This window comes from Rhea pennata, chromosome 4 (genome assembly GCF_028389875.1).
Source record: "Rhea pennata isolate bPtePen1 chromosome 4, bPtePen1.pri, whole genome shotgun sequence".
Lineage (NCBI taxonomy): Eukaryota > Metazoa > Chordata > Aves > Rheiformes > Rheidae > Rhea > Rhea pennata.
The window spans coordinates 63,403,374-63,425,928 of record NC_084666.1 but is presented as its reverse complement, the minus strand read 5'-3'; the positions used below and the strand labels follow the sequence as shown (position 1 = coordinate 63,425,928).

The following is a 22,555-nucleotide window of genomic DNA, read 5'->3' as shown; positions in this document are numbered from 1 at the left end:
AAGGGATGTTTGTGTCCTTTAATGACAAGAAACTGATAAAGCAATGGTGTTTTCCAGAAATACATCTCTTCCGTCAGATCACACAGAAGTAGATCACCATGACAGGCTGCCTTTTTTACTAGATAAATCTTGTGTCCTAACCTTTCTAAAAACAGATTCGCTTTGTCTGTGTTGCAGGTGCAGCTGTTGAGGCAAACTAGAAGTTGGATACACCGGAAAGGAGCATGTTACAGTACACTGGTGCCATCTGATGGTAACGTTTCCTGTCAGGTTCTTTCCTCTCTTCATCAACAGACTTCTCAATTCCAGCTTCAGACTATGGTGGGGGGAAGATTAAAATGTGGAGTGGGCATTATTGGGCATCATTGTACGTTACCCCCCACCACCACCACCCCGATCTGTGTTGCTCTGTGATTAAAGCTGGGATGGCATATACTTATTTTATGGAGATAGGGTAAGTTTAAATTAGTTGCTTGTTGCACATACAGTATTTCCATTTCTGGGACACTATTCATAAGAACAATCTAGAATGTGGTGTGTGGTCTTTCTTTCTTTAACACTTATTTTAAAAACAGCTGACTTTAGCTATGGTTTACAATATGGCTTTTTCACTCACTTTTTTTTTTTTTTTTTTTCAGAAGTAACTATTAATTACAGATATGGTCTTCCTGTAATAGCTCTTACGTTGCCTACAAGAGGAGAACGTTGTCAGTTTACTATCAAGCCAATGGTAGTAACAGTTGGAGCATTTCTGCGGGATGTACAGAGAGAAGATAAAGGAATTGAGAGGGCAGAAATCTTTGCAACTGGTATCTTGCATTTCTATCATTTTTTGAATGATTCTGGAGTTTACTTGTTTCAGATATCAATATCTGAGTCCTTTTGGAAAGGCTCATTTAAAAAACAGAATTGGACATACTACTATAACCTTCCTTACATCCAATTTCCTCTATTGCCTTTTTCGAGTAGCTTTTCTTTGTCATGCTGTTTTAGAATAAATTTATCTTTTCAGGTTTCTTTGATATCTCTTTTATTTTCTTGTCCTCTGTGATCACTTTTTAAATGAGCAGCCACCCAGCAAGCAGCTGGGTTCCTCCCCCCCCCCCCCCTTAGGTAATACACAGACGAAAGATGGGGTAAAGAAAGATTGGTTGGAAGGTTCATAACTGCGTACATTCATAATGTTTCCTTTGCTCCTGAGTCCAGCGACTTCGAAAGGAACTGAAAATAGATTGGTGCTCCTAGAAAATCAAGAAGCCACAGAGAGTTGCCTTTGAGAGTGCTTAGTAAAGCAGGGAAATACTGTGTGGAGCAACATATTTACAGCTTTGAGAGCAACGGAGATGATATGATCTATGTGGATCCCACTGCATTCATGAACTTCATGTGCATGAAAACTTAATATTAGATACTGATGTCTGCTAAGCCGGAAAGGTAGAAGTTTCGTGCTGTCTTGCGTAGCACCTGCTCCGTAAAGTGTTTCTTGAAGCGTGCTACAAGCCCTCAAAACTTTGCTAGCTCAGAGGAAACAGATTGTGCAAGTCTAATGATTGGGCGCCTTCTAAAAGGCCCGAAGACTTGATCCAAAAGTCACATTTAAAAGTCAGAGTAAGAAATGAAGTGTGAGCTGCAAATTGCTTAATTCTTTTGAAAGTTATGCTTCCAATCAACGAGAGAGAGATTCAGTAAGTACAAGCAAGGTACTATGTTTAGCTAACTGGAATTAAAGAGTTTTTTTTTAAAAAAAAAAAAAAAATGGTGCTGTGGCTAAGACTGCACTGAAGATCCAGACTGCAAGGCAGCTTCCATAGCTGAGGTCGTGTGTTAATATGATGAAATACGCAGGTAGGAGAAATGTTTTATGTCACTTAAAAACGCTGATTCTTAGTGGAACTAATACTTAAAAGTCCTCATAGCTGCTTATCAAAATGCTACCCCATCTTTCTTTTCTCTCAGCTCCTATTTTAAGTGAAGAAAACTAGTTTTTCCTAGCATTGATTAATATGGCCACAGTTTCTGAGAACATAATATTCCTTGCTGTGTTACCAGAGTGCATTGTTTGTATAGATTTTTGAACTGTAGCTAGACACTTTGCTTTTCTTTTATTTGCAATTCAAAACTAGGCAAGCTTGCTAGCAGGAGTTATTTACCTGCTAGAGGTGACTGATCTCTCCCTGTCCCCTACCCTAGTTTTGGGGAAATCATTTTATAATTGGTTGATAACGAAGATGCCCTCTCAATTAGAAGTACTTTGTCCCTGCTATTGAACACTCATAATTCAGAAGTATCTCTAAGTGGCGTGTTACCACTTTAGACTTGTTATGAACTTAGAAGCATGAGCTTAGATCTTTTTTTCTCCTCTGCAGATTAAAAGAGCAACTCACACTTGAACTATGAAATGGCTCTTACTGTATTCTTATAATTTAATTTGTTCTCTGAAAGTTTTTGTTGTTGTTTTAATTTTCTGACTCTGTGAAGCATGTAGACAAACTGTTGCTTTAATTGATTCAATACATTTATGCAGGTAAGTGACTTAAAAGCATTGCAAAAGGTGTTTTGTAAGACTCGAATGTATTTTCAAAAGGCACTGTGATGATCATTGTCAGCAGCAGCTGTTCCCATTAGCATCCAAGTTTTCACTTAAAATGATTGTTTAATGTGATCAGACAGAGCTAACCAAGAACCTGCTCCTGTGAACAGGTACTGGTGAGTACTGCTGTCTGTGCAGACTTGTGCAGAATGAGCACCTGATTCACTGCTGAATCCCATTCTTCTGTGTTGTCTTAGCAAAAGCTTTATGTTAACTACTTGTTCTGCTTCAGTGCAAACTTCAGTTACTTGTGAAGCATGAGGTAATTTCCATAAGAAATCTAATCTAGAAGTTGAGCTTTATTTATTTATTTATTTTTTTTTTAATAGATGTGCATCAGGTTCCTAAATGTAAAGGAAGCAGGGCTTTTGGGGCTTTTTTCCCCTCATGTCATCTGTTTAAACCCCTGGCTTTGGAATAAAACATTGTATGCTTTGATTAAAACAATGGCTATTATATAGTTCTCTGCTGCATATTTTCAACTGTGAGGCAGTTGTAATGGTAGTAAACCGCTTTGGTGTTTAATTTATTAGGAAACTAATACTGTGGAGAGAAAATACTGGTTGAACACTATGAATGGAATTTAAACATACATTATTTAAGAAAACTTATGAAGGTTTGATTTGGAGTAGATGTTTTTCTTGTTTGCTTAGCAATTAAATGAAACCCAATCGTAATTGAAGGCATAGAAACATATTCAATGCTCACTGTCATTTTCTGCAGATTTGATTCTAGCCCTGAAAAATTTCTGTAGACCAAAAAAATGGCTTCTTGTCCACATTTGAACACTTACGCTTAGATATAAGAAGGAAAGCAGCTTTTTGCTGAAAGCTTTGATGGAATTTTATATTAAAAAAACTTACCAACAAAACTGAACACTTTTATGCTTTTCAGTGAATGAAAGGTAGGACAAGCTAATAAGTCTGTGTTGTATCAGATGCAGTACAAAGAGCCTGTCTGGCACTTCCTTTGAAAAGCATTTTTTGCTTAAATGTCACTTTATAAATGTCACCTTAATAATTTACATGCAAATGAGCTTTGATGTCCTATTAAATTGTTTTTAAAAAACGGATGGGTACATTAAAATTTCAAATTTTGGGTTGAAAGTGATAGTCTTCCAAATTGGCCTTTCTACCCCCAGAGTGGGTCAGGGAGCCACCTGGTGCATTTGCTGTCAGAGCTCAGTAATCTAAGTCTCAGCAGATGGGACCAGACAGCAGAGTTCCAATGAATAAATAATTACAGATGTGGGTTTATCAGCAGCATCTTTCTATAGTGAGCACATGGAGACAGATGGAAGAGCTGGAGCAGTAGTGCTGCGACAAATGCTTACATACAAAAACCTTCATTAAGTTTCACAGCCTGATTGTTATTCTTGTCAGCAGTAAAGCTTCTGTTTTCTGCCTCCTGTGCACCCATTCATAGGCCCAGGGGGAAGGTGCTCTTTTTATGTATAGGAAATGAAAGTTAAAGAGCTGCTGTGGAGCAGCTGGCCTCTGGCTTTGGAGCCCTTGCACCACAGCTATGTCATATGTCCGGCAGCAGTGTTCTGCAGCCCCGTAGGTCCTTGGGCTGTCTGAACACCCTTTTGGGAAAGGAAGTGAATCAATGGGGCTTATGTCGCTGGCCACAGGCCAAGGAGAACCCTGGGGATCCACCATTAGGTCTTGCTGCAAATGACTCTGGGAGCTCCTCTCCTGCCTCTTCAGCACCCGGTGGTATGGGACGTGATCTTTTGCCTCTTAGCTACATGGAGGTACTGTAGACAGTGAAATGAGCAGGAGGAATGAAAGCCGGCAAGTAGGAAGGTAGTCACATACCACAGGAAACAAGTCCTGTACAAGTGTCAGGCCACTGCAAACAATGAAACAAAAAGCAGATCAAAAGCATTGTGCAAACCAGATCTTTTAAATTTCAGCAGGTTTTAGATTGCATTTGCCCTAGTGTTTTGAATGTCAGATCGGAAGAGATCCTTTTCTCATTTGGATGCAGATCTTTCCTGTTGTTTGAGAGATCAGCAATGTTGCCAGAGTAGTAATCTTGCAAGGTCTGCTGTGTTGAGAATGCCCTGGGAAGGGCCTGCAGTGTGTCAGTGCTGTTGGATACAAACCAATTAATTTATTGAAATTGGGTTCCACCTAATAACGGCAGATCTTCTGTAAGCCCTAGGCAGACACGAGTGCTGCCTTTTGGATGAAAGGGCTTTCTGCAAGGAAAATGGTAGAGAGGGAATGAAAAGAAGCAACAAATATGAAAGGAGGAAAAATAAACAAACAAAAACAGCAAGGAGCTTTCTTGATTGAATATCGGTTGCCCCCTTGTTTCCAGTTTTAAGTTACTGAAACTAGATGTGAATGATTTTTCTTCTCAGCCTATTCTCTATGTTGCTGATGGGATAGTGTTCCTGTAAAGTTTTGCATAAAAGAATAGAACAAGGTTCTGCAGAGCTTTTTCTATTAACACCTCTGTGATTCCTGGTCTCTCTTGTACTGGACAGTCTACTCTCTGTTATAACTGGTTTTAAAACAGAATGATTACAAGTACAAAATGCTGCCTTTCGTACTGATTGTTAGTAAAAATCTGGAGAATACTGCTGACAAGTATTGTTCTTTTTGACCAGAAGAGCTTGTTCAAGGAAAGACAGATACCTGTAATTGAAGGTGAGGTCTTTGAAGATTGGTTTATTTTCAAAAACCCTTTGTTCTAGGCTCAAGTGAGGATACAAACTTGTGCGTGGATGGTGAAAGAAAAGTCTTCCCATCGCAATTTGTTGTGGTTTTATGCAAGACATTTCTTCCTCCTCTGTCCTCACTTTCCCAGTGGGTCAATTTTAGTCATGATCACGGCAATCATAACAAGAAAATACACAAGCCTGCTCATAGTAGCAACAATATCATTAAGTTTCTAAACAATTCTGTAATCACAGACCAGATTTTTACATCTATTAAAGCTCTTAAAAATGAACCCCAAACCTAGCTTCCTAAAGGCTTACTTAAATATGCATATTCCTTTTAATTCATAGGGTCATTTTCATGTGTAGAGATTTATAAAATCTCTTAAACAGAGAGCTACAATTTGTTTCTTTGTTTATTTGTTGATGACGACCTATATAAATTGTTGAGGGTTTTTTTGAGTGGAGGATATTTAGGAAATACAGTATTTTCAAATTCACATGCATGCTCTAAATCCTTGAATGTATGTGTGTAAATTTTGAAGGTCTTCAGTAATACGTTGTCCTTTATCCAAACAATGCAAATACTGATGTTAACGCTTAAGAGCCATGGTGATATTTAATGAGTGAGAAATGTCTGTAAGAGAAAGGGGCAACCTGGTTCTGCCGGTTCCTGTGGAACTGAGCTCTTTAACACTGATTTTTCCTTGAAAATGGTGTCCGGCTAAACTCCAGCTGATTCCCAAACTAAGTCAAATTTAGGACAAATATAGTAAAGACTAAGTAGCAAAATAGGAGTAAAATACTAGTAAAAATAATAGTGAAGACCAGTGAAACTGAGAGAATTTTAAAATCTGAATGATGCTAGTAGAGAAAGTCTTCAGTCATATGCTCTGTCTTGATGTGTTCCCCTTCAAAAATGGAAGGGAAAAGTTTCCTGCACAGAATGGAAGTGAGCAATAGCAGAAAACATAGGACCATACTAGAAATTTCCTGTTTAGTATCAGTTACCAAACTTATTCAAAGTACCATGCCCTTCCAAATGTTATTGATAGAGAACCTTTCCAAAAGAACATCAGCTGATCTTTAAGATCTTTTATGACTACTATGTTTTGTAATGTAAATCTTTCTTCTGCAGATGGTAGCAAGGTCTCTGATACAACCTTGATGGAGGTCTTACTGATGAATGACTTTAAACTTGTTATCAACAACACAGCATACAGTGTGTCAGCTCCTAAAAAAGGTATGAACTACACTTAATGACTCTGATTATCTCATTTCATCTAGTGAAAGGCATCAAAAAACCTCAGAAAACAGAAACCTGTCTGCAGAAAGGAATCACTCTTTGCTTTTCTTCATCTGATGGCACTGCTTTTTTTGAGGGGTGGGAGAGAAGAGAATGAAGAGGGGCAAGCTTTTCAAATGTTGTATATGACAAGCATTTTCTTCTTAGGTAAGCTGAGTAGTGAGCATGCTACTGAAATGGAAGATATCAAATCCTTGGTTCACAGACTGTTCGTGGCTGTACACATAGAAGATCACCAGATCAGGAAAGAGAGAGAATTACTACAGAAACTGGAATATCTGAAAGAGCAGCTGATGCCTCTTGAACAGGTTGGAAAGGATGTTTATTTTTACTGTAAAATACAAAAGTGTTTTTTTCAGCAAGACTAAGTTTTGTCATATGAAGAGATCAGCACAAATGGCTAGAGTGTGTCTCACTTGTTTGTCAGGATTATTTTCAGCTCAATTCTTTTCCTTCCCGCTGTGCGCATTCCCTATGTAGAAACCAGCAAAACTAGAGAAAACTGTCATGAACAAGCCTTTCTGTGGCTAGTATTAAAGTGAGAGTCTGCTTAGTCACCTTTTGCTGTATCAGTTCTGAATACTCATTATAGAAAAAACGGCAGCGAGGTAGAAATCATCTGTGGCTTAGGCTAGGTTTTTCTGTGATCACCAGGGCATCCAAATTGTTCAGACTGCTGACTGCCATAATCCAGGAAGGGAAGGTATGAGTGTTGATGCAGGGAAGGCTATGCTCACCCGGCAAGAAGGGGGAAAGACAGAAAAAGCCTAACAGGATGAACAAACTTTTCCTTGCTACTGTTGGCTTCAGACCTGCTATGTGAGGACCAGGCTCAGAAAGCATTAACCAGAGCTGTCTTGAATGATAACAGGAAATCCAGTAGACATAAATCCCTAGTAGTAGGAAGAAGAAATAACAGCAGCATCTGGAGCACAACAGCTAGGAGGTGCCTGCTGTCCTTGGACTTCAGTTGTGACTAGGAAAGGGGAGAGCCCTGACAAACGGATCTGTCTCAGCAGCAGAGAACATAGTTGAAAAGCTGCTAATCAGTCACTCTTATGTTTTAGCTAAACACATTTCTGTATTTCTTTTCCTTAGATGAAAGCTAGAATCACGGACAGTGCAGATGCAAAGACCTCTAGGCTTCTATGGGTGGGCTTAGCTCTGATGTCGACACAAGGGGGAGCGCTGGCCTGGCTCACGTGGTGGGTCTATTCCTGGGATATCATGGAGCCAGTCACATACTTTATCACTTACGGGAGTGCCATGGCTTTCTACGCCTACTTTGTTCTAACGAAACAGGTAAGTCCTTATCTGTGCGTGTCTGGAATATTGTAAAAGAGGAAAATTGACTGTGAAAATCATAATGCTTGGCTTATGATGAAAGTAATTTAGTATCATCAGATGGACACTTGGTTGTTTTCTAACATAGCTGCTCACTGTGTGAAAACAAGCCAGGCACTGTTGCACGTGAACTGCATACAAGCTGCTGAGTAGAACTGTTATCTCTAAGATTTTGTAACCTGGAGAATCAAAAGTGATGAATGAAATGTGTCCTTTTAACTTGTAAATCACTTTGAAATGTAATTAGCACCTTGCTCATGGCTGTAAAGGGAGGGTAACTAGTAGCACTGTGGTGGTTCATGAAGACTACCTGAGGAGCAGACCAGGAAGCAAATGACTGAAACAGCATCTTTTATTTGCTGGAGTTCACATACAAACAGTGCAGGGGGTAAACCGGCAGGAAATTTGGCAAAATTTGGCAAACTGGGGGAAGTCTGGAGTTGCATTACTGAAATACATCTGCTTCAGTGCATAAAAAAATTTATATTGCTTTGCTGTCTATAGCCTTATTATTTTTATCTTTGCGTGAATGGAGGTAAATCCATGACAACTGAAATGGGGGGGGAATTGGATGTTGTTTAGAAGAAGAAATTTTGCTAAGTAACAAAAAAAGCAGATCCTCACTGAACTGCAGAATGCAGACTAGTCCTGAAATCACTTATTGCTTGGAGAAATGTTTCTTTTTCCTCTTTTGGGGTTTGTACTCTATTCTCAAAGTGGATGTCTTCATGTTGAACTTCACGTGATGCAAAGCTCTGCTTGTTGGGGAGTTATATGGAAGAATAACCAACACTTACTTCCATAATACCAATTATAGAACTCATGAGATGTCAGATTCGTTTAGTAGAAAGAGGAGACGTGGCTGTTCTTATGAACAGCTGGCTCTGAATGTGAGTTTCAGTCCTTCTCACTAATTTTTAAGAACGGCTAAGGCATTTCTACTTTTTATATATAAATAGAGGTTTTTTGAACAGCCAGTGGTGCCACTGTTTGACATTTTCAAATATATCTTAGAGAAAAGCAGTTGAATAGCTGACTTTCTCTGACTCCTTGGAAAGTCATGTCCATTTATTCAGATGGCTCCAGTCATGAAAATTAAGATACGCCTTTATCATGGTTGAAAACTCCTATAGACCTAGTAGCAGTGATTCCTAACCTGTATCTAAAAAGTTCTTATGATATATAGAACCTTTGTATGTAGCCTGTTAGCAAGATACATACATACATAATACCCTCGTACCTACCCCCCACCTGCCCTTGAACTAGGATAGTTCCTGAAACAGGCTAAAGTTCTATTAAAAAATCCTTTGTACACATAATCTTCTGACCTCTGCCATTTTTCTTGCTAACCTCAAGTATGTTCCTGCTTTCTCTACCAGGACTACATTTATTCAGACGCTAAAGACAGACAGTTCCTCCACTACTTCTATCGGAAATCCAAAAGCCAGTGTTTCAATGTGCAACGGTATAACAAGCTAAAAGAAGATCTAGCAGAGGTATTTACACAAAGTCCTTAAATACAGGGGTGGTCTCTGGGGTATGACTTTTCAGGTAAACTCTCAGCTTACAGAAAAGTGACTTCAAGGTTTATTATTTATATTCAGAACAGTTTATTACTTATGAACCAGTTTGAGCTGTTTAAATAACCATGCGGTGTGTTTGTCACTGACATACGTGCTACCGTGCTGAGCAGATCATCAGAAAGAGAGAGCTTCATGAATTTAATTGAAAAATAAGTCAGTTTGTCAGCCCTGCATATCCATTTCTTCATATTTAAATATTTTGCATATTTTTACTTAATATTTGCATCCTCAGCACTTTTAATACAACAGCTATGCTGCTTTCAAAAACAGCTTGTTTGCTGCATTGCTGTGGTAATACAAACTCCCTACCTCGGAAAGAGACTGTCTTGCAGAGTTCAGCATTTGAGAGTTTAATGCTACTCCTTAGGTGATATATTTAGACTTCCATTCAGTCTCCTGCATTCTGTAAAGCTGATGGGTGTGCCTGGGAGAAACTGTGGCCTGTGGCAGGGATGAGAGGGGGAAGGCAAGTCTTCACACACTCCACCTCCAGTTCTCATTCCCTTGTCTTATCTCCCCAACCATATGTCTTGTTAAAATAGAAACCATCCTTAATTTTAGTTCAAGACTCTTGGTTAAAGATATTATTTGGTAAGTCACATATAGTATGAGGCTGTAATTTTTTGCTTTTTCAGTGGCCTGTGAGTATGAATTCTGTAATTTCTCTGTTTTCTGGAAAATAGTACTGTGGGATGGGGGTAACAGGGAGGTTAGTGCTCTCTGGAAACTGGCTGAATGACCTGAACTTATCTAAATGCTCAGTATCTTATACTTGATTGGTCTGCTTTCTTGCATCAGACCAACATCTTATGAGAAAGATACTGGATATATAAAAGGGGAGGAGAAAGATACAGGCTGCAGCAGGATGAACTTCTTGCTTTTTTTACTGACAGGCTGAGGAATCGTTGAGGCGTCTGCGCCAACCTCTACAGCTGAGGCTTCCAATCCAGCAAATCAACGACAAGGACTGATTTCTTTTTTTATAAATAATTGAATTGTCCTTTCAAAGCTGATATGAGCATTTAATTACTCTTTAGAAGTAATTACATCTTTAGAAGATGGATATTTTTGACCAGTATAGTTTTGAAAGTTACAATAAATATATATAAAAATAATTGTATCACTTGATTGTTTGAGTTTTTTAATATGGGAAGAAGCTGCTGAAACAAAGTTCTTCAAGATGTTTGTCAAATCTCATCAGTAAATTAGAGGCATTTCTCTCACTGGTATAATGACAGGGATGTTTTTGAGAACGAGGGCTGTCTTTTAAGGACCATTTGCTATAAGACAGCAGCAGTTCAGAAAATAATTAACTTCTGCCCTGAGTATTAGCAATTTTCTTACTAAGTGATGGCTTCCTTTTCCCCAGCTCTGTGCTCTGATTTTGTTGGTATACAAGCCTAACTTCCACCAATAATACTATCTGAAGTACACTTTTTTGAGTGAATACTGTCAAGAAAGTAAGATATATCAAACTCATTTACTATAAAATAATTTTACTGTATCATTTTATTAAACTTATCAAAACAATCAAACATACGTGATTCATACAAAGCATAAATGTAGCCATAATAAGATTTAATATCTGTCACTTAGAGCATGCTATATGGGAGGATTTAAGTGAAGCAGACAAGCAGATAATTATTTTATACTCAGGAAACTGAACTATGATATTTATTCTCTGCTTGAGTTCTCCATTGTGTCCCAGAGTTAAGTGTATGTATCAATAATGTAAAAACTAATAAAGTAGTACTTGCTTCCCTTGAGCATGTTCTAAATTCCTAATGCTTCTACAGTAACAACTGGAAACATCCTATGGTGGCTGAGGTACTATCACTTAATAGTGCATAGAGGGGCCAAGGGGAGAAGGAGGTTAATCCAACAGCAAGGCCTGAATATGCTGTATTTTGGAAAGCCCGTGAGAGATGTCCAGGAGAGTTTTAAGTGATACTGGAAGTGATTAGGTTTAGAGGCTAACTTACCCCTGTCAAGGAATGTATTTGTAATCAAAGTATATTTAAGCTAACACTAAAAGCAAGCTTTATGTAGTCTGTTTGCCGATGCCTGTGTTATTCCCAAGGATGCAAAGCACAAGCAAGCTTTAATTGTACTGTAAACGTAAGTGAAGTGCAAGCAAAAAGAAGCCCTTTCTTATAGGGCTAGTTTCAATACAGCAATTGTACTAAAGTAGTGCCTTTTCCTAGTTAGGAGAAATTTGAAAGTTGTGGCTAAAAAGCTTAACAAATCCACATAAAATTAAAGGTGGACATGCAAGTTTGGCATGTACCAAAACCAACACTGTCCATACATTCATTGTGTGTGTGTCCAAACATTTATAAAGATGCCCTAAAAAAGGGTATATATAATCTGTAAACTAGGGGAGCTCTTGGAGCAAGAAGAGCTGCTCTAATGGAGCATGTAAAAAGTTTTGGAAACAGTAAAATGCACCATAGTTAGTTAGATGAGAGTCAGAAAAAAAATCTGTAAAGAGGCTTATTTTAATAAAATCTGAGCACCTCTTACTGGTTTTGTACCAGTCAGCTTTTCCCAGATTCCCTGAGATGAACAGAGCTGCAGCACCAGATTAAGATTTTGTAAACTAATATACAGAAGAACTGTGAAGTTTAATCCTAATATTTTTGTGAATAATCTTGTTAGAATTATTTTCAAGATTGGAATAAATTTAGACTGCAGAAAATGCACAGTACTAGTTTCCTGAACTAAGATGGCATTCAATTTTTCTGCAGTGAGCATTAATCAGTAATTTTCATCGTTGATAGATATCTACTTAGATTTTGGATGAAAATACAATTTTTTAGTTAACATTGAGGCAAAACAAGGAATCTGCTTCTTTCCTATAGCGTTAATATCTCTGCACATTTCTACCTTGCGATAAGACACTTTCCTGTTAACAACAGTGAGAAGTTCTGTGAATTCCAAGGAACAGCCATGATTTCTAAGTGCCTCACACAAGTCTTGAATGTACCAGGAGCCGTTCACAGTTTCACGGTGAGAAAAATACCCTATTGAAGAATAGGAACATAAAATTAAATTCCACAAAGAGTAGCCATGCCACTTGAAGCATATCCATGTGTTACTGCTTCCTAGCTTTATCCATTAGCGCAGTCAGTGGAATCATTAATGGATATACATCCTATTTTGTCACTTATGTAATCTTACAGGAGACTGTACAAATTAAATGATTTTGAGATCTCTTATACCTCACTCACAGATCACTCAGATCATTGTTGAGTCACTACCACTGAGGTAGCGGTAGCTCACTGTCTACAGGATTGTATCTGCAAGAGAGCAGATGGGAGAGAGATCAAGATACACAGTGGACTAAGGAAGACACCCATGTAGTGCAGGAGGGTTAAAAGACACCAGGATACTACAGTCCCGGAAAAGAGGAGAATGCTTGCTGTCAGGAAACAGCTCAGCAATAAGACTGTGAAGAACACTTCTGCATATCAAACTAACTGCAGTTTTGATGATTTATTTTCATTTTTTTTTTAGCATATGGAGCTCTTTCCTAGAGGAAATGTCACTCAATCAGACATGCAAAACAGGCAACTGTGGAACTGTGCTGCTTGTTTAGACTGTCAAATGAGAAGCCTGTCACAGGGCAATATCAGAAACAAATATGTAAAATATTAGAACTTTACCTTGTGCCACGGAGTAGCACATGAGGAAGTCTGCACCAGCTGGCAGGGTATAGACACCTGCTGCATCCACTTCAGTCTCATTGGCAATGGATTCGTTCTCTGCACTGTCTACTAAATCACGAACAGCAACTGGATCTTCATGTTTATCACCTCGACATGCCTAGCAGAGCGAAAAGGGTGCCTTGTTACAATGAATATGGATTTATAAAGCCCCATTTACTTCTCCATCAATCAAAATGCTTAAGTCCAGTGAAAGCTCTGAGATGGTGATAATTGCATTGAAGCACAGCCACCACTATATGCTGTTATACTGCTTCTTTAGTGCAGTGCAGGCAAATGTCTTATCAGTTGAGGGAATGGGGTTTTTTTGTTTGCTCTGGGTGTGGGTTTTTTTGTTTGTTGTTTTCTTTTTGTGAGAAGCCAGTAACAGGCTGGAATGGTCAGTGTTGCAGAAAGGTATACGAGGAGGGTAAGAAGGTAAGAACATGCTCAAAGACATAAAGCAGGCAACATGCATTATTTAACAGCTATTACTAAGAGAGAAACATCTCTCTTATTAACAGCAAGGACAGAACTTCTTCACTGTATGCTCTGATTTCCAATGGCAAATGCTAACTGATTATTCTTTGTGCTGTAAGTGAACTTAGTTTATGAACCAAACTAAGTCAATTTGCTTTATGGTGATTATATATTATAAATGTTTCTAAATAGTATATGTAATACTTTACTGAAATATGTAAATATGTTTCCATCTTCAGACATCTGATTTAAGAAAAATTCAAAGCTGAATGAGTCTTAATGAAAGATGAATTAGCACTATGTTTATTTTTGTAGTGGCCGAGTGCCTAAGTTAGATTTCATTTGAAAATGTAACTCATTAAAGAGTTTACTGGAAGATGAATGCTTTAAGCCACAATCCCAACTATGTAAATTATTACAAATTGTAGTAATTGTACAGTCTGCTGAAGGCCAGGTTCTCATCTGAGTTCGCCAACTGTAACCTGGATGAAGCCCCAAGTAACCTAGTCTGGTGTCATAGCTGACCCTGCTTTGAACAGGAGCTGGACTAGAGACCTCCTGATGCCCCTTTTGGCCTGAAATATCCTATGAACCAAGGTGTGCAACACTGCATATGCGCTTTATTTGACCACTGACCACAAGAAGTATTTCTGAGCCAGTGAAGGCTGAAACTGATTCTTTAAATGCTACTAGATGCCAAGCATAGGTAACAACAAAACAAACAAAACCCAGCAACAAAAGAAATTCTGTATCAAGTAAAGGGACTTTTCTGGAAGGAAACAGAGAAAAGTGAGCAAGTTTGATGGCCACCTAAAGCCTAACCTAGTGGGTGTGAGTTGTGAATAGCAGAAACTGAGTTAACATGTTCTGCTGTGAACAGAAAGCTGTTCGCAACTTTCTCCAAAAACTGACAATACTGTCTTTCCTACCATTAAACATATACTGACAATCTGTCCAACATGGGCTTGATTTTGGTTGCTCTCTATTTAATTATATCTTACTAAATACTGCTAGAGCATACCAAAATGTTAAAACAACATAAATAAATGCCTTAAGGAACAGTTTTCTATCCCCTTCTCCCCTAAAGATATAAAAACTTCCCCTTTGGAAAGATTTTTACAGGAAAACTGACTTCTATATCATCTACAAGATGATGATATAGATCAGTATTCTCTCTGCTGAATTCAGAAACAGATGTCTTACCTGAATGATAAATATTTTAGGCTTTCCCACCAGACTCTGGCACCTGTCTCCTCTGAACATGCTTGTGATTGTTTCAATTTTGATTTGGGCATCATATGCATAAACATGATCATTCTCGCCATGGCTCAGGATCACACATACAAAGCAGTCAGCATCACTGTGGTCCTCTGCAGAGGCTGAAATAATCAAATGGTGTTTAGATGACAAACACTAATTTTTAGGTTTAAAAAACATTGTACTTTGTATCATTTCATTTAATCTCAGATCAATTCTTTTTCAAGTGAACTCTACTTTCAGATAGTGTAAGACTGCAGAGATCTGAAGGTACAATGATTCACAGTGGCTGAAGTTTCAGGCCGCTACAAGTAAAAAGGAGAACGTTACTAACTTCTCCTGCCTGCAGGTAACTTTTTTCAGCTCCTGCAACTTCACTACTTATCTGAATTCTGACCTTTAAGCCCTTTAATGTTAAAAAAAATCCCTCATGCGCAAAAATGATTTTAAGATGAACACAAAGGAAAAAAAGTAATAAGACGTATCTAGAATTTCCGCTACAAATAGTTACATGTAATCAACATATAGTCTCCTACCATCATAAATTTTCTCCAGCATATCTTCTGCTTTCAGGTCATCAAAGCATCTGACTTCAAATCCAAGGTCTGTCAAACTATCATTAAAACACATCAGTATTAGTAAAAATCTTTTCTCAAATGATGTATGCCAGTTGCTTTTATTGTGAGAGAATGAGTATCCAATGGGGTTATTTATGATAAAATAGCTAAATGTGACTTTAAACTCTGGTTAGCTTCACGTACAGGTGTAATACCTAATGTTATTTTGAACCTTTTGTCAGAAGAGAGGACTGACTCACTGAAATCCATGGTACTTGTGCTAGCAGTTTCAGTGACTTAAAGGAATGTGACTTGAAGCTTTTCTTTTCTTTTTTAATCATGGCTATCTTTGCTAAGCCTGTATAGGTGTCTGTCTGCAACATCTTTTGTTCTCTACTTCCACACAAGATCCAGTCACTGCTTATTTGAAGCAGATTTCTGAAGTTTAGTTTCTTAAGCTTTTGTAAAGAAATCAAGCTGGAAACCAAATTTCTTACCTGCATGTCAGATTCTTTTTGTCTGCAATAGTTCCACGTCTTTCTGGCAGCATTAAATGCCAAAAAAAGTGCTCGTGATTGAAGATTAATGCAACTCCTCTTCTTTGGTGGTTCATTTTGTACTGCTCAACAGAGTCAAGTGTTTGTTTATTGCTGGAGACAGAAAACATTCTTGATAACTGAGTTAATGGCTAACTGAATTCCCTTTGTGTATTCTCACTAGCTGAGATTTTTATAACTGACCATGAGGATGCAGTTTCAGAAGACAAGACTTTAACACCTATAAAATTTTAGAAAGAGCCTGATCACTAGGTCTTTTTGAAACTCTTGGGCATATTAAGCAATTAAGTTAGTGCTGGGTGTGTACTAACACACAGGCAGAGTTAAATAATTCCTCTAAGACAGATTTGTATTGTTACCTGTCAGGAGGCTATCTCATTAGTAAGAAACACAGAAGGGTATATAAAAGAGTGTGTTTAAATGCAGGTCCAAATCTCCATGTTTTCTATTTAGCTAAATATTATTTTAACATAGTTGGATTGTGTATATGTATTTATTTGCAACTGTAATTGTCTAAGCTTTGCTTTATGTGTTATGAACAATAGCGGTGTGGAAGTCGCTGATAGCACACTATGGATTCTATTTTTGGACCCAAAAGGTCCTTTCCAGGCTTTGGCATGGCTGTATTTAAGGGGAAAAAGCAGACAGAAATCTTACTGCTTCTGTTGACAGAAGTGATAGTGCAGTGAACAGAAGCTAAAACGCTTCTGGCAGTAGCCAGTGCTATGGGTGCACAGAATGACAGTCCAGGTCACGCTGCCCTAGAACTGGTTCTAGGCAGAGCCGTTACTTTTGGCATGTTGCTGTGTTTTTTCTGCTGTGGAATGTTCAGGTTTGGTGCCTTTCCTGGGAGAAATGGCTTAGAATATTTGCCTACAGAAGTTATCTGATGATCACAGTTTCTTCCAAAATACTTTTTTTTCCTCCACTACAAGACACAAGTTATTCAACTACTTCTGTTTCTCCATTTTTATTCTGAACAGCCCCTTAATAAAACATCTTTCTGCAACAACTACAGAAGAACTCAGAACAGGGTACAGAAACTCAATGACTATTTGAAGTTGGGGGATTTTTACAATGTTTGTTGAATAACTGGTAAGAAAAGTGAGTGAGGTTCTTTATCTCACGCTCCCTAATTTGAGTACTTAACATGACAAAATGCAGAGGTGCTAAACTTTAGACCTGTAGTTATGAATGACATTTCATGCATGCTAGAGTTTATTTGGATTTTGGTGATGGTTTTTCTTCCTTATAACTCAGAAACATGTTCTGAGGATTTTGGACAGTTACCTTCTCAGATCTGGAGAATGGCAGTTAGAGGATGGTTCCCTCTCTAATTCTCCCTCTGCTTAGCTGTATTCACTGAGTGGGTGAGGCAAAAAAAAAAAAAAAAAAAAAAGTTCTAGAAGAGTAGTTGCTGTTGTAAGGTGGAGTGGTAAAAATTTATGGAATCACTATCCCAAGGTCCCTTTGTCTCATGGAGGAATAAATGCCTGTGCTGTGCTCTGTCACTTACTCTGTCCACTTGTTCTTTAGATTGCGATGGTGTCTTTTTGTCACGGTCTTTGCACATTGCTTAACATAATAGGACTCCAATCCTAAGAGTCCATTCTGCGTGCCTTCATGAAAAGAACCATAGTTCTACATCTAATATAGCTAAAATTAGAAACATGGTCTGTAAGTAGGTGGGGTTGAGTAAATAACCCAGTCACATTCTTAAAGATCAGAAAACCCTGAACTGTCCTCAGTGCCACAGCCCTCTCTCTGTCATCGCCATCAGAACTTTACCTTTTATCAAGTGCATCTACTTCTGTGATGTTCAGATTTCCATCTGTTAGAAAGACCAGAAAGTGATTTAGCTGCCAAATCATTCATTAAAAAATAAATAAATAAATAAAATAAAAACAAGGTGTACATATCCAGCCACAAAGTTTGGCTGTTGGTGTGAAAGAAAAGCTCATTCACAAGCCAGGTAATTATGTATGCAGTTGAACTGTCCAATTAGCATTTGTCTGCATGCACAACTTTTGAAGGTTGTTCTTAAAGTCATGACTCCAACAGTCTGTATTTTAGGCGGTTGAGATGTATGTAGCTAATATATATATTTAAAGTGGGTATATGCAATCTTTAACTTAAATCTCTTTAACTTAAAAGTAGTTATGATTTTACACATAATCTAAAAATACACTGGTATTTCTTTGATTTCAGTAATGCAGCTAATGCAAAACTAAGTATTCTCTTTGAGGTTAGACGCAGCATGTTAGTCATAGCAGGTAATGCAACAGTATTAGTATCTAACAAAAATTGAAAAGATGCAAGTTTTATACCTTTTCTTCTGCTAAACTATAGACCAGATAAGTATCCCCAGTAACAGGATGTACATACAGGTAGATATTGTAGGAACAACAGGGAATGTGCTTATCCTTGGAATTATCAGAGAAAAGACTCGTAGGTGGTTAGGTTTAACTACTTATTCCTTCCACTCAAACATCTCAATGGGATTAAGATCTCAGCTGCTACTACTACTACTGGAAACTACCTACCATGTTAAAAGAATTACATATTACAGCATACCTGTGGTGGTTAATACAGGTCTACTATCCAACTGGACTTGGCCTGCAATTAGAAGAGAAACATGGTTACGCTTACATACATGTTTACATATAATTTTATTTGCGCAATCCCACCTTTTGTTATTTTTTCCATGTTTTTCACAACTGACTGAAGTCTTGCAAACTAAGCTAACATAGATATATAGTGATATGGGGAAAAGTTTATAATAACATAAGAATAAACTTTCAGAAATCTGGAATGGATTTCAGAAGCTTATATATAGAATACCATAGGAAAGGAGACAAGGGGTACAACTCAGTGGGAATCTAATCCCTGTAAGGATGAGTGCCATTACAGATTTGCATTTGCAGGTACTCATCATGCTGTCAGGCGTTAGATCTTATTTATAAGTATTGGCAGTGATCTGATGCATGACAAAATCCATTTCCGTTTGAAGGAAACATAACAAGATGATCAGACTAATGACAGGACAAGTGCTGAAGAATGAGTGTGGATAAAATGCAGCAACAACATTGTTATTGTGACTTTGTTCCAATGCAAAGCAGAAATCTTTGTATATTTAAGTTCACACTGTATTTATGTTTATATTCGTGCAATTTGGCTGATGTTTTTGCCTCAATTAAATATACAACAGACCTTAAAAACATTATAGTTTTCAAACATCTAAATACCCTGCACCAGGTGAAACTAGGGGAAGATGATTTTTCTTTTCTTTTAATTGTTCAATTTCTAATCTTCAGATTTTTGTTGCCAGTGTCAGTCATATCACAGCTTCATTCAAGTAATACTACTTAAATAAAAAAGACAGTTATTTATGGAAATTTTTCTGCTGGTCTTAAACCTTGTGAAGATGGATTGATTAAAGAGAATCAAAAAAAACTAGGTATGCAATTTTGACTGGATCACATTGGGATCTCATAGCACATGTTTCTTGGATACATTTTAATCTCCTTAATTACATTTACATACAAAATTACATGTCTAGTGTTTTGGCCAAAGGACATGGCACTTAGAAAATACCAGCAACCAAATAGAACAATTAGGTATAAGCCTAAAAGCCTCTTGGGGAACTAAAAAAAAGACACCAACAGTTCCTACCAAGGAAGAACATTGTTTTACCAAGGTCAGGATTACTTCCTTCTATGAAAAAGGATGCCAAGGGCTGCGAATGTGGAACACCCAGTGCAAGCAGTGTGGTTTTACTGTGCTCACCATAACATAAATGCCTCATTCAGTGCCCAGAGGAGAGCGTTCTCAGAGAACAAGAGAACCACGTGCAGTGCAGACCCTTAGGCAGAGGGGCCCAAACCCACATCTGCTGCTGGCTAGTCTGGCTACCTGGTATGTCCTTCAGCTTCTCTACTGAAGTTCTCCTTCTGCTCAGCTAAGGACTTGGGCATCAGAAGCTAGAATCATAGAATCAGTAAGGTTGGAAGGGATCTCTGGAGATCATCTAGTCCAACCTCCTTGCTCAGCACGGTCACCTAGAGCATGTTAGACAGGGTTGCAGCCAGGCGGGCCTTGAATATCTCCAGAGAAGGAGACTCCACAACCTTTCTGGGCAACCTGTTCCAGTGCTCCATCACTCTCACAGGGAAGAAATTCCCCCTCACGTTCAGGCAGAACTTCCTGTGCTTCAGTTTCTGCCCATTGCCTCTTGTCCTGTCACATGGGACAACTGAAAAGACTCTCTCCAGTAACTCCAGGTCTCTCCTGTACTGGGGAGCCAGAACTGGAGACAGGACTCGAGATGAGGCCTCCCCAGGGCTGAGCAGAGGGGCAGGATCACCTCCCTCGACCTGCTGGCAACACTCTTCCTAATGCACCCCAGGATACCATCAGCTTTCTTGGCCACAAGGGCACACTGCTGGCTCATGGTCAACTTGTCATCCACCAGCCCTCCCAGGTCCTTCTCTGCAGAGCTGCTCTCCAGAAGGTCAGCCCCCAGCTTGTACTGGTGCATGGGGTTATTTCTCCCTAGGTGCAGGGCTCTGGACTTGCTCTTGTGGAACCTCATGAGGTTCCTCTCTGCCGAGCTCTCCAGGCTCTCCAGGTCTTTCTGAATGGCAGCACAGCCCTCTGGTGTGTCAGCCACTCCTCCCAGCTTGGCATCATCAGCAAACTTGCTGAGGAGGCACTCTGTCCCCTCATCCAGGTCATTGATAATGAACAGGATGGGACCCGATACTGAGCCCTGGGGGACACCACCAGCCACAGGCCTACAACTAGACTCCACACCACTGATGACAACCCTCTGAGCTCTGCCTTTCAGCCAGTTCTCAATCCACCTCACTGTCCACTCGTCTAACCCACACTTCCTGAGCTTCTCTAGGAGGATGTTATGGGAGACAGTGTCAAAAGCCTTGCTGAAGTCAAGGTATACAACGTCCACTGCTCTCCCCACACCTACCCAGCCAGTCATTCCATCGTAGAAGGCTATCAGATTGGTTAAGCAGGATTTCCCCTTGGTGAATCCATGCTGGCTACTCCTTATCACCTTCTTCTCCTCCATATGTCTGGAGATGACATCCAGAATGAGCTGTTCCATCACCTTACCAGGGATGGAGGTGAGGCTGACTGGCCTATAGTTGCCTGGGTCCTCCTTCTTGCCCTTTTTGAAGACTGGAGTGACACTGGCTTTCTTCCAGTCCTCGGGCACCTCTCCAGTTCTCCATGGCTTTTCAAAAATGATGGAGAGTGGCATGGCAACAACATCCACCAGCTCCCTCAGTACTTGTGGGTGCATCCCATCCAGTCCCATGGATTTGTGGATGTAGAAGAGAAGCAGGAGCTTTGCGAGGCTATGAGCTGATGCTCCAGCCTGCTTATGAGGGCTGCTGCAGCTCCTTTTAGGGAAATGAGGGTAAGATCAGGATCTAGATACCCAGTCTGAGTATTATTTGTGCCTGCATAAAGGTAAATTCATTTATGCCTAGAATATGAATTTTCTCTCTCCTCGTTTGACATAAAGAGTCCCTGATTTTAACTCTACCGAGTTAAGCCTGAAGTCTCAACATTCAAGCCCTGCAGCTATCAGTCCAGAGAGCTTTTGGAAAGCTTTCCTTTTAATTTGAGATTTGTCTCCTCTGAAAGTGAAAATCTCAGTTGGAAATGTATTTTGTTTATCCTTCTGGCAGTTTATGTCTGGAATTTACTGGTGCTTTACTGACAGGATCCAAGTCAGCCATCACCCTTCCTACAAGAATACCACTTGCGGTGGTGTAAACGCCTCATACGAATGGTATTGCAGATCCTAGCAGTCTTGTTTTCACTCCCCTCGAACACACACACACTCTGATAGCGCGTCTATCTCCTGTGTCGACTTGACTTTCTGCAGCATCCCGTTTCTCCTTGGCGCCCGATGTCTGCCTATCCACAGCCGTTTCCCCCGCTCTTCGTGCGCTGCTCGCCTGCCGCGCCGACAACGCGAGCCTCGGGCTGGCGGCTGCCCCGGGGCGCTGAGGGTGCGCCGCCCCGGCCCGGCCCGGCCCGGCCCGGCTCGGCTCGGCCCTCCGCAGCCGCGCCAGTCCTGCGCCTTCCCTCCCACCCTCCTCCGCCGCCACCGCCAAGGCGCACGTCCCCCCGCACGGCGCCTTCGCGCTCTGCGGCACCGCGCCGCGGCGCCGGGCACGCCGGCCGCGCAGCGAGCCCTCCAGCGCCCTCCTCGCGCCGCCCGGCGCCACGCAGCCCGCCGCCCTCCAGGCAAAGGCCGGGCGCGCGCGCCCCGTAACCGCCGCCAACCGCCGCCAACCGCCGCCAACCGCCGCCGCCAACCGCCGCGCCGCCCCGCCCCGCCCCGCCCGGCGGCGCCCCCGGGCCGCCCCCCGCCGCGGCCCCCCTACCTCCCGGCCGCCGCCGCTCCGAGCCCGCCATAGCCGCCAACGGAGGCGCCGTGCGCGGCTGTGCCCGGCCGCGCCTTCCGGCCCGCCCCT

The 22,555-nt window shown here is 40.2% G+C and overlaps 2 protein-coding genes across 3 annotated transcripts in view; one reads left to right on the top strand and one right to left on the bottom strand.

Annotated features, from left to right (window-relative positions):
- Positions 1–11,260, top strand: part of MCUB (mitochondrial calcium uniporter dominant negative subunit beta) — a 45,072-nt gene extending 33,812 nt beyond the window's left edge. Inside the window, exons 2-8 of the mRNA XM_062574953.1 lie at positions 178–253; positions 639–809; positions 6,400–6,504; positions 6,715–6,875; positions 7,666–7,869; positions 9,291–9,407; positions 10,388–11,260. Of these exons, the coding sequence (XP_062430937.1) occupies positions 178–253; positions 639–809; positions 6,400–6,504; positions 6,715–6,875; positions 7,666–7,869; positions 9,291–9,407; positions 10,388–10,465 (912 nt within the window). The 3' untranslated portion in view covers positions 10,466–11,260. The remainder of the gene's footprint in view (positions 1–177; positions 254–638; positions 810–6,399; positions 6,505–6,714; positions 6,876–7,665; positions 7,870–9,290; positions 9,408–10,387) is intronic.
- Positions 10,999–22,541, bottom strand: CASP6 (caspase 6). Of its 2 annotated transcripts, XM_062574122.1 has the most exons (8): positions 22,466–22,541; positions 18,624–18,665; positions 17,838–17,880; positions 15,990–16,142; positions 15,472–15,548; positions 14,882–15,057; positions 13,160–13,319; positions 10,999–12,517 (listed from the first exon to the last, which is right to left on the bottom strand). In XM_062574122.1, the coding sequence occupies exons 1-8, from the start codon at positions 22,494–22,496 to the stop codon at positions 12,279–12,281; spliced, it is 921 nt and encodes a 306-aa protein (XP_062430106.1). In that variant the 5' UTR covers positions 22,497–22,541; the 3' UTR covers positions 10,999–12,278. The 2 variants fall into 2 exon arrangements, with proteins under 2 accessions (XP_062430106.1, XP_062430107.1); XM_062574123.1 differs by lacking the exon at positions 15,990–16,142.
- Between the last annotated feature and the right edge of the window lie 14 nt (positions 22,542–22,555).